The 12,637-nt window shown below is 58.4% G+C and overlaps 1 protein-coding gene across 2 annotated transcripts in view; it reads right to left on the bottom strand.

Annotated features, from left to right (window-relative positions):
• Positions 1 to 104: 104 nt before the first annotated feature.
• The window catches only part of CAMK2A (calcium/calmodulin dependent protein kinase II alpha), a 28,835-nt gene continuing 16,302 nt past the window's right edge, over positions 105 to 12,637 (bottom strand). The window contains exons 11-18 of one of the 2 annotated variants that reach the window (XM_054217528.1): positions 12,382 to 12,424; positions 10,574 to 10,614; positions 6,325 to 6,357; positions 5,179 to 5,227; positions 3,796 to 3,871; positions 2,881 to 2,975; positions 2,266 to 2,503; positions 105 to 2,053 (exon numbers count right to left, since the gene is read on the bottom strand). In XM_054217528.1, coding sequence (XP_054073503.1) covers positions 2,271 to 2,503; positions 2,881 to 2,975; positions 3,796 to 3,871; positions 5,179 to 5,227; positions 6,325 to 6,357; positions 10,574 to 10,614; positions 12,382 to 12,424 — 570 coding nt within the window. In that variant the 3' untranslated portion in view covers positions 105 to 2,053; positions 2,266 to 2,270. The remainder of the gene's footprint in view (positions 2,054 to 2,265; positions 2,504 to 2,880; positions 2,976 to 3,795; positions 3,872 to 5,178; positions 5,228 to 6,324; positions 6,358 to 10,573; positions 10,615 to 12,381; positions 12,425 to 12,637) is intronic. The other variant, XM_054217527.1, reaches the window with a different exon arrangement.

The raw sequence follows: 12,637 nt of genomic DNA, 5'->3' as shown, positions 1-12,637 counted from the left end.
TTCGCAGTCTACAAAGATGCGGCTGCATTCCGCGCAGCAGCCGTCCCTGCCTCGACAGAGAGCAAAGCATTCAAAACCACAGAAAAGGCAAAATACACGCTCAGAATTTATATGGAGAAAACATTTCCTTTTTTTTTTTTTTCCTTTTTTTGTTTTCCTTTTTTTTTTTTTTTTTATGTCCAAAACAAACGGGTTTTTGTTTGTTTTTTTGTTTTTCAACACACGCACCATCTAGAAAGTTAAACGCCATGCAGATGAAGAGAGTGCAGCTTGAAAGTCCCCCGGGGCAGCAGCGCTGCAGGAGTCTCACATCAACGAGCAAAGAGGTTCCAGCCGGAAAAAAAGAGAACAAGAAACGGAAGAATTGCCGGAAAAATATCCACCCTCGCACCTCTACCTGACGGCAAAGAGGTGAGACCAAAATTCCCCTTCCCGGCCATGTCTTCTGTCCTGAAAGCCGCATCCTGGTGGCTCCCCAAGAGCCACCGCCTGGGTTTGCCCCTGCAGGAAGACCCGTGGGGTGCGGGAAGGTGCCCCTGGAGAGGGGGGTGCCCCGGGGAGGTGGGTGCCTTCACCCGCCCGGAGCTGCGGGACGGGATGGGATGAGCCATGTGGGGGATGGCAGCCGCTGGACCCCCCGGTAGGAGCATCGTGACGGCGCAACCCCTCTCCAAATGTAAACGCAATGAAAAACAGCAACCCCCAAAAATCCCCCCACCCTCCCCGCCCTAAACAGTTGAATGTTTCTAGTTATTACATAAAGATCCATTTCAGCAAATACTCAAAATCAAGTTACGAAATACACGGTAGGTCGTTTTCTCTTCCCTATAAAAAGGCATGCGCTCAAAGTAGAAGACAGCTAAAGGCTTGTTTGTTTTCTTCGAAGCACGATCAGATTCCGCAGAGTTTTGTGACTTTATAAAGCTTGCATTCCTCGTCGTCGCTGGAAGGAGTTGTGTGGACGATGGATGGAGGTTTGTGCCCCGAAATCGGCGGCCGGCTCGGCTGCCCCCGTCCCAGCTCGGGGGAGCATGCGAGGGGCAGAGGTGGGTGCTTGGGGGGCTGGGGGTGCAGGATCCAGGCTGGGGGTGCAGGATCCAGGCTGGGTGGTGGATGGGAAGGAGGACACGAGAGTGGTGCTACCGCCATGGCACGGCTGAGAGAGCCCCGGCTCCCGGCTGTGCCCACACGGTGCTGGGAAGCAGTCATCTTTCTCCTCCTCTCTTCTCCCGGCATCGCCGGTCCCTGCTCCGAGGGGAGAAGGGAGGGAGGAGGGAGAGCATCCCTCTCGGCATGGCAGCCACCCGGAGCCAGGGCACAAAACCTACTCGCTCTCCTGGGAAGGAGCCAAGCCTACGCTCCTGGGAAGGGAAAATAAATGGATAGCCTTTACTCACCCATCCGAACAGTGCCCTCCTTGCCCAGGGGTGCATGGAATATGGACTTTGCAAATGGTTTAAACCGCGGTTCCCCGGCCGAGGCTTCCAGGAAGCAGGAGCTTGGGTCGGGAGCAGGCGGGAGCCACGGTGGCTGATGGGGACTTCAATAGCAGCGAAGCAAAATCCACCAGTGTGCAGAGAGGGTGCAGCACAGAGCAGCTCAAAACTGCCCCCCTGCCCTCCTCTTCCTCAGGGGGACTCCCAGCAGAGGTGGGGATGGAGGAGGATGACGAGTCCGAGCCCAATTCAGGAGACGTGCCGGGTAGTGGGGGGTCCCACCAACGCCATGCAGCCGAGGAGGGAGGCCGTTACGCCGGCACGTGTCATCTCACCGGCCAGGTGCTCGGGTTTAGGTTCATGGTTTCTCTTTTCCTGGTTCATGCAGAGGAAGGGGGCCCAGTGCCAGGCCCCGGTGGGGTGGGGGGGGTTCAATGGGATGCTTGCGCGGCGCCGGTGGGACCATTGCATGTGTGCGGTGAGAAGCAGGGGGTTATTCCAGCGGGAACCAAGCAGCAGAGCCAACAGCCAAAGTCCCGTAGGTGAAGATGTCGGAGGAGGTCTCCTCTTGGTAGTCAGTCAGTGACAAACCCCACACGGGCAGGACCGCGCTTCAGCTGCAAAACACAAACCGGGCAGAGAGGGATTTTGCTTCGACCATTCCATTAGCGGAGCATCCCTCTCCCCAATGCCATCTCACGGCAATCGGCCATCTCCTCCCCACCGCGGACGCTCGGGGCAGGATCCCACCCGCTTTGCAGCCTCAAGGTCGCGAGGAGCCCGCACCGTCCCCTCCATGCCCCCCCTTGCCCCATCCCTGGATCCTCACAGGGCTTACTGCGGTAGGACGGAGGGCGCCCCAGATCTGTGGAAGTGGACAATTTGCCATTTGCCATCCCGGCGGTGCCAGATGCGGGTCTCCTCAGACTGGGCGGTGCGGGGGATCCCTCCCGCGTCCACGTACTGCGTGATGCGGATGTAGGCGATGCAGGCGGACTCGTCGCCCATCAGGTGGATGTGGGGGTTGAGGATCGTTGTGTGCACGGGCTTGCTGTTCCGGGACCACACTGAAGAGGGGACAAGGACAAGCGGCTTTAGGCAGCAGAAGGAATTTGGGTGGCTCTTGCCCAGGGCAGCAGCAATGTGGGAATGGGAGATGCTTGGGTTAGGCTCTCTGCTTGGAGGGGCTGAGCAAATGCTGCACGGGTGGGTTCGGGATGGGTCCACCTAGAAAGCAGCTAACCAAACAGCTCCTCTGCCTACAGCCTGGCCCCAGCTGACCTAGCGGGCTTGATTCACCTCCTGCTGGGACCTTCCAGATCAGCCAGAGATGCTCCCAAAGCCACCCTTACCCTCCTCTCTCCAGCAAGCTGACGGAGGTCAAGGCACAGCCGGGCCCATGGGTGGTGGGAAGGGCCCCTTGGGAGGCAAGGGGGCTGCTTACGGTTTTCAAAGTAGAATCGGTGGAAATCCAGGCCTTCCACGAGGTTGCCCAGAGCCTCAGGCTCGAAGGCAGTCATCCCAGGGTCGCACATCTTCCTGGGGAGGCGGGAAGCGGAGAGAAAAGGGAGAGGTTATCTCACTGCTTCTGGTGTGAGAGCCTGCAAAACCCACACGGCTCATGCTCGGGGTGATTCCCCCTCAGCCCGAGCCCAAGGAGCCTCTGCGCCAGTGAGCAATTCAAGCCGCAGTCTGACTTCATCCCTGCACTCTGCATGAAGCCCACCCCACCTCGCCTCCAGCCCACTGACCGCGGCCAGGACCCCAACGAGGCAGAGCGAATTCTCCCTCAGTCACCATCTCCAATTAAACCTCCCCAAACACTGCCGTCTTCTTTGTAAGACAGAAAAACAGCAGGGGAAAAAAAAAATCATCTTCTCTGCTCTGTATCAAAATATCCCTGCTGCGATTCTCTGAGGCAGGGACGAAGCCCTGCACTCGCTCAGACATCGCTAATTAAATAGGCCTTGGACACAGAAGAAGTGTACTCGGAGGAGCGTCAGCTCAGCGAGCAGAAAGCAGTTACTCTTCCAAGCAGCCTGCGGCAATCTGGATATAATGGATACCATGGATGCAATGTTCCTTCTTCCACCATAAATCAGGTTTACAGTTATTCATCTTTCTGCAAACCAGACAATGGGCTCATCCATGATAATGAGACCGGAGAGATGTGGTCAGCTTAGTGTGAGAGAAGCACCAGGTTTGGAAAACTGATGTCCTCTGCTTCTCTGGGATGGTCTCCATGCCCCACCACCACGTCAACCTGGTCGCCCTGCCCTGGGCAGCAGTAAAACCTCCTGGGCTGTCATTGAGAGGCTGAGCCCCCACCCCAGCCCAAACCCACCCTGGGCACACTCACGTGTAGGACTCAAAGTCGCCATTGCTTATTGCTTCGATCAGCTGCTCTGTGACTTTAATGATTTCTTGCTTCCGTACTGTTGGTTTAAAGAGAAAAAGAAAATAAAAGGAGAAAACAAACCAGAAGTGCTGGTGTTGCAATATCAGTGAGGTATCTTTTTCTCGTTAAAAGCAGACGGAGGGACATTGGGGGCCATTCGAAACTCTCCAGGGAAAACGTAGGAGAGCGACTTGGGAGAGAGATGTGGGGAAGGGCTCTTCACCTCCAGAGAGGAAAGATCTCCAAAGTCAGGGCAAAACTGAAAAACCTTGTATTTTCCTAAAGAGCAAAAGGGTTAACCACCAAGTGGTGAGCTGCCCTCCGCCCAAAATGTTGGCACAGATTGGTCTTGGCTGCAGAGACTTGCCAAGCTGGGACCTTCTGCCCCGGGAACTCACATCATCGGCCAGCCAGGGCAAGCTGGACCAAGGATGGTCCCACCTCCCTCTGAGATGGGAGGGGAGGGTCCCAGCTGGGGGGAAGGACAGGTGGGTGATGTGGCCATCCACCTCAGCAGACTTAGGGGGGGACCTCGCGAAGGCCACGGCAGCGTGCGGCTCTGCTGGCTCATCTGGGAAGGGACTGGGTTGCGAGTGCGGATTTGCCTCCCCGGGATGCAGGAGGAGCTGTCTCAGAGGTAACCCTGGGCTTATTAATGAGGCTCTGCTTCAAATGCAAATCAGCGTCATGCTTGACTTAAATTTTTTTTTTTTTTTTTGTATGTGGCTAATGAAAGGAGAGGGAGCACGTTCCTGAGAGCCGTTCAGAAAGGAGGAGAGGGATCCCTGTCACTTCCCGAGCACCGCCTGCCTCCACGTCCACTCTCGGGGAGCCCTTCCCCAGGAGGACACGTATCCCATTAACTCTCACGTCGAGCCAAAGTCCATCTTGCTTTGTGCTGACACCGCTTCGTCAAGAGACTTTACAAATTAGCACTGATAAATTATTCCCTGGGTTATTCTTAGAAAGCTGGCTCCGGCAGGCAGGGGGGCGGGAGGCAGGGATTTCCCCTGGAGGCTTTTCCCAAAGGGCCGTTTGTTTTGGTGGAACTGGTAGCCAGGCTGCTGTCTCTGCAGATTTCTGCCATTTCCATGCCTGTTTTCAGGGAACATCCCTATTTGTGGGACCCCCCCTCCTCCTCGTCAGCAGTGCTCCAGCTGCTTGTGGCAGAGACCCATCAGTGAAACCACCCAAGAGTTAAAGCAACTTCTGAAGGGTCCTGAGGCAACTCAATGGTGGTGGCTTTCACCATAGCCAGTATCTCATTAGGGGTGGCCAGAATAATGACCCCAGGGCACACATCTGAAACAGCCTGCCCACCTCCCCGGGTGCCCCCGCCAGTACCTTTGGTGTCTTCATCCTCGATGGTGGTGTTGGTGCTCTCCGACGATTCCTGAGCAAAGAACAGAAAGGAGAGACGGGGAGGTGAGAGGGGTCTTCTCTCCGCGCCAGACAGAGCTCGTGTGTTCGACAGCCCCCCAAGTCCGACCCCACAGCGCTCGACTGTGCCAACGGGCAGAAACCAAGGAAAACGCCAGCAGGTCCAACCCGTCCTCAACCACAGCTCTAGGGCAGCGCTGGCAGAGCCCTCCCTGACCTCCACGCCTTGTAGCCAAGGGCACAAGAGCTGGGCTGTGGAGGGTCTCGTAGGAACGGCGCTGCCTTTCCTACCGACACCTGTGGGGACAGAGATGGGGGCAGGTCCGGGGGTGGGGGGGTCTGTTGGGTTCCTAGGAGCGTTGCCGGAGGGGCAGGGAGAGGGGCTGTGCGGGGGTGGAAGACACCATGTTGACTGTACGATAAAGAGAGAGATGTACAAATTAACAGCGAGGAGGAGCTGGGATGAGAAAGAGGGGACTGTGCAGGAGTGAGAGAGACCACACTGACCGCAGAGTAGGGAGAGAAATGTACAATAAAACAGAGTGCTTCCAAGACCCACATGGACCACCGAAGGCTGAGACACAGCTCTTTCAAGAAACAGCTGAGCACTACACAGATTTGGGGGGGGGAGGGGGGTACTGACCCCCCATCTCTCTCCAGGAGCCCCATCAAGGCGACTCTGCTAGCGGAGCTAGAGCAATGGCTCTGCTAGCTCTTCCCAGCAGAGCCTTGCTTATGTATTACCCATAATACCCCGATGTAGGTTGGCAAGGTGTCCCATGACCATACAGTCCCCGCAGAGGCATGGAAGGTGTTTCTCCAAGGCTCCTTGGACCGATGCAGCCTGCAGACCTGAGTCAGGAGAACTGGGAGAAACGGCATGAGAACCCATCAGCAAGAACCAGGGCTGGCTTCCCACCAGCTGGTGGCCAGCAAGTGCCTGCACCAACCCTTTTAATGGGGTTTGTGGGTGATACGGCTTTGAGGATGTTCCCTCCAACCCCAGTGTCCCTTCTTCCCTACCCCGAGGTAACTTCCAAAAACGGGGGAAGCTGGAACACGTAGAGAGGCCCAGCAATATCGGCATTGAGGAAGACGAAGGACACTCACCATTAACTGAACGCTGGAACTGGACTTTCTTTTCTGGAAAAACAAGGAGAAGAGATGGAACAGGAAGAGACACAGAGTGAGAAAGGCAGAGAGCGGCACGTGAGAGGCAGCAGCTCCTGAGCCACCTTCGTGGTCCTCATGGAGGGGCAAACGAAAGGCATGGGGGGGCAACCTGGTCCTCCTCCAGGGACCTGCCACTGGCTGTGGTGCTGGTGGTGCCATGCCAGCTCCCTCCCCGCCTTCCTGCTAGCACCTTTCTCTCCTGACCTGCCACAATCTCTGGTGTTGCTCATCCCAAGGACCTGCCTAGTCCTAAAGGGAGTCCCCTAGGAGTCGATGAGCACTCTGGTGGCTTTGTGACCAGGCCAGCAAGCTCGCAGGAACAGGAGTGGGAAGCTGGAAAGCTAAGGCAGCTCCACCACCTACAGCCCTGTGCCTGGTGTGAATGCTGCACTGATTTCTAAAGGCTCTGGAGCTGTTCTGGGTGCATCTGCCCGTGCTGCTGACTAGTGTGGAGATGCTTAATTAGCTTTGGACCCAGACCAGTGCTAAGCTGGCAGGTCTAAAGCCGGCATGGCTATTGCTACGTGACCCCGCAAGGCAGACACACCATGTGGGAAGCTGTCCTAAGTGCAGCTCCAGTGCTTTAAATCAGGACAAGTCTCCTCCAAAGAGTCGACCTTACGCGTGCACGTATTTGTCTCCATCCTTGAGCACTAGGCTTTAAGGCTTTTGGGTTGGATGACCCCATAGTTACGGTTCTGCTGGCAATCCCAAACTACTTCTGGACCCTCATTCCTTCCCGTGCTCTGCTCCCCGTCTCCATCTTTAATCCAGCCAGGAGACAGAGGGACGTGAGCACTGGCCTCACGCCCTTTCTCCGTCTCCAGCTCCCAGGGTATGACTCACAGTGGGTGCTGGGAAACACCAGTGTGCAGGAATCAGAAGCTGCCGTGCCAGATAACAAGTCTTTTACCAGCGTATTTAAGGAGGCACTGGCTCTGCCTGCCCTGCAGAGGGAAAAGCAGCACACACCGTGCAAATCTCTTGGCAAAGTCCCTGTAGCAACCCATTAGGGCGCGTGGGTGGGCTGCAGTGCAAAAACTGCTGCTGTCCATTCCCCCGCATTGCTCCTTTCGCATCCTACGTGGCTCCCACCAGCACCGTCACTGCGTTTCCCCCTCCGCCGGGGCAGCTCTCCCCTCTCTCGCTTGGTCCTACGTTAATCCTCGCCCCTCCCTCACCCAAACCACAGATGTCCCTAAAGGGCAGAGTGAGCTGCGGTACTTCAGAAGGAACCTCGTGGGAAACAGAGCCTCTGGGAGTTGGGCTGTCTGCAGGAAGGGCTGACAGCCTCTGCCACCCAAGGACACAAGACGGGGCAGTAAACTGCAGAAATTTCAGACGCAACAGAATGCAACACAAAGCAGTGACCGCGTCGAGTCTGGACATACAGTAACAGGATGCAACACGGGGCAGTGAGCTCATTAATTTAGGACGGGACAGGATGCGACATGGGGCAGTGATTTCATTAGTTTACAATGTGACGAGATGTGACACTACACAGGGCAGTGAAGGTATCGTAGCTGCTGGGACCAGAAGACCTCCCGCAGAGCCCAGAGCGGGGCTCCAGGAGGATTTTTGGTCCCGTGAATGCTTTTAGTTGGGGAACAACCTCCTCGGGAGGGTGAGTTTTGAGCCCTCTGAGCCTGGGCTAGCACCATCCCGGTGGTGGAGGGCTGAGCGGGCAGGCTGGGGGGCAGCACTGGCTACCTGCTGCCCACCTGCATAGCTTTGGGCAGGAACGGCAGGGGTGGCTGCCAGCGACCTGCCTGCTCTCACGGGGATGGTCAGTCCACCAGATTTCTCCAAATGGGGACCCAACTCTTTCGACAATGAACCGCATCGTGTGGCCTGACTTACAGCCCTGCTCCGAGCAGGCAGGACCGTTCCCTGCCCACCTTCCCAAAGCAGGTTTCCAGGTTCCTGCCTCGCTTCTCCAGAAAGATGGAAAGAAATGAATACCGCCCAGCAATGCCCCAACATCTGCCAGCTGCCCACAGTGGGCCACTAAATCTTCACCCGGAGCATCCAGCCTCCCTGTGCGCCCAGGAGTGGGTTACGCTGCGAGTCCCCCCAGGCTGAGCATGGGAATGAGAGGTGGGAATGGTAGTGCTGAAGGTGGCCAACACAAGCAACCTGTTGGACATGAGCTTGCCTCTGCTTTGTGTTCTCCTCTACCTTCCCGGCTATCTAGCCAGGCTGTCTCACCTCCACTTGTTGGAAAGGGGGCAATAAAAAGCCAACCTCATTCTCCAGTGCTTGGACGCCCTCTTGAGCTGAGTGTTGGCTGGTAGACTGCACTCAGGATGAAGCCTCACTTGCTGCTCCCTGCTCACCAGCAAGGGGCTGAGGACACAAACCAGCCTCTCTTGCTGACTTTCAGTGATGGGCCAGAAGGCTGCTTACCCAAACTAGCTATTTTGCTACAGCAGCAAGCGCCCCTCTTCCCAGGATAATACCTGCTCTCAAAGCTGCTTTGAAGTCCAAGAGGGAGCATCATTAGCAAGTAGGGCTGGCAAATGGTCTTCTACCACCACGCCATCCCGGTGATGCTAGAGGTGAAATTCAAGGTTGTCCCTTTCTGCTGGAAAATTACATTCAGGACCGTGCCTGATGAAGCCTCTCCATCCACCATTCTCTCCTTTTACAGCTTAAAAATGCATCTCTTGATTGCTCTCACCCGTGCTCCAGCAACTTGTACCAAGTGAGCTCTACCTGTGGTATCACTTCTCAGGTCAGTCCCAGAAGCAGCCAGGACCTCAGAGCAGCAGAGGACAGGCCAGCAGTGGCTGTCAGATGGGTTTCTGTGACTCCCATGGGACCTGTCCCCTCTGTGCCAGCACTGTTGTCCAAAACTAGCAATCCTGTCCTGGAAGCCACGTGATATCCTGACACCATGGCCCAAAGCAATGTCCTCTCATAGCAATGCAGGCCATCAGCTTCATGTTGCAGAATTATGCTGTATGGCCGGAATGGTCTGCTGTGGAGCTGAGCCCCAGCTTTGGAAGGTTGTGCATGGTCTCAAGCCTTGCAGGCTTGTCCTGTCCCAGTCGCTGTGTCTGGAAGGAGTGGGGGAAAGACAAGCCATCCCTAGACCTCTGGCTCCACTGACCACTTGGCCTCAGGAGAGAAGAAGCCAGCTGAGGACTCTGCTCTTCTAAAACCCTGTGCCCCTCACAGCCCAACAGCTAGGTCCTACGAAAGGGCTGGAGGAAGGAAAGCAGACATGCTGCAGCTGGGATCCCAAAGCTCTGCCTGACACCATGCACCCCTGCCCTGCGATGGGGGAGGCGATCACGCCAGATCTCCCCTGCTGAGTGATCGCTTGTATTCATGAAGGGAAGAGGTAAGGAGAGAAGGACCCTCACACGGGCCCTTCCTTCCTGCAGGAGGAGTTCGACAGAGCTCGCTGACCACCACATCTCCGTACTGTCAGAAGAAGCTGCTCAGCAGCAGGATTTTGCTGCCTCCAGGAGCCACCTTGTCCTGGAGAAGAGCTGTGGCCCCACCTCGGAGGGGCAGGCAAACCTGAGGTCTCTGCAGCCTGAGAAACGAGCTCCACCAGACACTGGCTCGTTTTTAGAGCATCACCAAGCCATTTGCTCCGTCAAGCACCACCACACGCATTTGCTCTGCCTGCGCTGGGCACGAGGGGCCATCAGTGCTGCCAAGAGGGTTAAAGGCACCCATGTGCCACCCTGCAGCACACCAGCCCTCGGGGACAGGATGGGACAGGAGCTGGGGGGCGAGCCCAGCCCCACCAGCCGCAGCGGGACGCATGCTGGGGCAAGCAGGAGATGCAGCCCCCCCATCTCGCCAAACGTCTGCTGCCAGGCTGAAGCCATGGCTCCGGGCTGCAAAGCTGCCACCCCGTGTCCCCTGTCCCCTCTCCTGGTCCAGCCACTCCCCCTCCCTGGGTGCAGCGAGGGGCGAGCGCATTTTGCAGGCAGGGAATTCCCCCCGGACACCCCTCCAGCACCATCCCGCTCCCCTCGCTCGCCGTCTCTGCGCCGCCTGTCCTGGCAGGAGCTGAGCCGGTGGCATGGGGACACACCGGGACAGTTGGGCCAACAGCTGCCCTTTAAAGCGCAGGGTGTCACGGGGACCGCCGGCAGGGACGGAGACCCCCACCACCGCCCCGGCAGCGGAGGGGCAGGCGGGAGAGGGCAGCGGGGAGGGGGCTTACCTTCACGCCGTCATTCTTCTTGTTGCCACCGCTTTTGCCTCCTGGGGAGAGGAGGAAGGAGGTTAGGAGAGCCAGGCAGGGCACCAAGACCAGGAGGCCGAGGATCAGCAGCATGGTGCCGGGCGGCAGAGCGGCAGGACCCCACGGGACCGGCTGGGGGGTTTCGTCCTTTCTCCGGCAAACCCCGGGTGCTCAGGGGCCACCTCGCCGGCACCGTCCCGTCCTGCCCCGGTGACTCTCGGCCAGGGGCATGACCCGTCTCCTAACGTCACGCCGAGTCCTCGGGGCGGTTCGGAGGGACCGTCCGGCGGCAGGCGGGCTCCGGCTGGGGGGTGCTGGCGACCGAGCGCGGCTCAGCGCGGTGGAATGGGCTGCCCCCGCCTGCTGCCCTCTAATTTTAGCCCCATGCTGCTGGGATCATGTGCTGCCGGCCCGCCGGCCCGACAGCTGCAGCCCACATTTTGACAATGATGGAAAGCAGACGCCTTCCCCGCTGACCACCTACCACTGCCGGCACGGCCACAGCCCCCCCGGGCTACACAAGCCTCCCCGTTCCCCCCCTCAGTCAGGGATCGACTGGGCTCAGCCCCACACGGGATGCCATCCCCGTGCTCCCGGGGGGACGGGCGAGCCCCCGGGGCTGTGCGTGGGACGGGCAGCGCTAAGAGAGATGCTTTTGAATTTCCTGCCCTTTGATGCTGCGTGTCCGCCGCGGCTCTGACACCGGATCCCCCCAGCTGTTGGACTCCTCCAGCCCCACCGCACGCTGCCCACAAGTGCTAAATGTGTCAGCACGATCCCCCCCACGACAAATGCAGATACCAACCCCCAGCCGTGGCCCTCTCCCCCCCCGGCACCTGGCTGGGCCAGCAGCCCCCAGCTCCCCCCTGCTACACCCGATGCCTGGGCCGCCTCAGCGAAGCACCCCGAAACACCCATCCAACACCAAACAGCTGCCACCAGCCCGCTCAGCTGGCACGCTGGGCTTGGCTGGCTCGTCCCACCTCTGCCGGGACCATCCCCAGGGCTGGGGAAGGCTGGAGGTGACAGCGAGTGGATGAGCTCTGCAGTCACCTGGTTCCCTTTTGGTTCCACGCCTGGGAATTGCCGGGATCTGCTGATCCCTGCCTCTGAAATCCCAGCCTCATGGCCTACTCCGTGACAGCAGGGTGTCCCCAGAGGGGACAGCTCTCAGCAAGGGTTTGTGGCTGCACCGAGACCTCTCCTGGTGCACAGGCTGGGCTGCAGCATTCTATCCCTGCTCCTGAGTCTCCATGCAGCCCTCGGGATGTAGGGAGGCAGGAGGAGAGCGGGGGCTCCTGTGGGATCAGCATCCTCCTGCCAGGGAAGGGACGCGAGGGACCCGCTGCCATCTGGCTGCAGTGGCACCCGGGGACCATTCTTACACTTTCCTGGTGCAGAGGATGCTCTCCCTGAGCCACAAACACCTCCAGGAGGACACAAAACCAGCCGCCTTGAGCCCTGGCTGCCCCCAGCACTCGCATCCCCACCCCGGCACAAGCCAAACGGGTGGGCGCATACAAACCCTAAAAAACCTAAACCTCTGGGGACCACTGTGCCTCAGCCAGACACCTTTTCTCCTGCATCCCAAGCCAGCAGACAGCTGGGAGGTGCCAGATGACCTGGTCCGGACAACCACCCAATGCCACACATCCCCAGAGGCACCAGGCTGCAACCTCACCCCCGCCGTGACAACCGGGACAAAGCCAGCTCTCCAGGGACCCTACAGGTTTGCCCCTTTGGGCACTGTGTAAGACAAGGAGATGAGCCCCAGAGACGGCACCTACCGGAGAAGTTCCTGGTGGCCAGCATGGTGGTGAGGATGGCTCCCTGAAAGACACAGAAGGCAGAAGGAAAGGGCGTGCTGGGCCCTGGCCCCCCGTGCCCTCACCGCTCCCCCCAGCCCTGGGGGAGGAAAGCCCTGCTCGTCACCTGTCCCCCGGCCACCTCGCTGGAAGGAAACTGGCCCACGGGCTGATATTCTCCTCCTGCCATCAAAAGCAGCCCTGGGTACCCGACCCTGAATCCCCAGAGCCAGGGCGT

Source organism: Rissa tridactyla, chromosome 11 (genome assembly GCF_028500815.1).
Source record: "Rissa tridactyla isolate bRisTri1 chromosome 11, bRisTri1.patW.cur.20221130, whole genome shotgun sequence".
NCBI lineage: Eukaryota > Metazoa > Chordata > Aves > Charadriiformes > Laridae > Rissa > Rissa tridactyla.
Note: the sequence above shows the minus strand (reverse complement) of the source record. Positions and strands in the feature narration are given on the sequence as shown.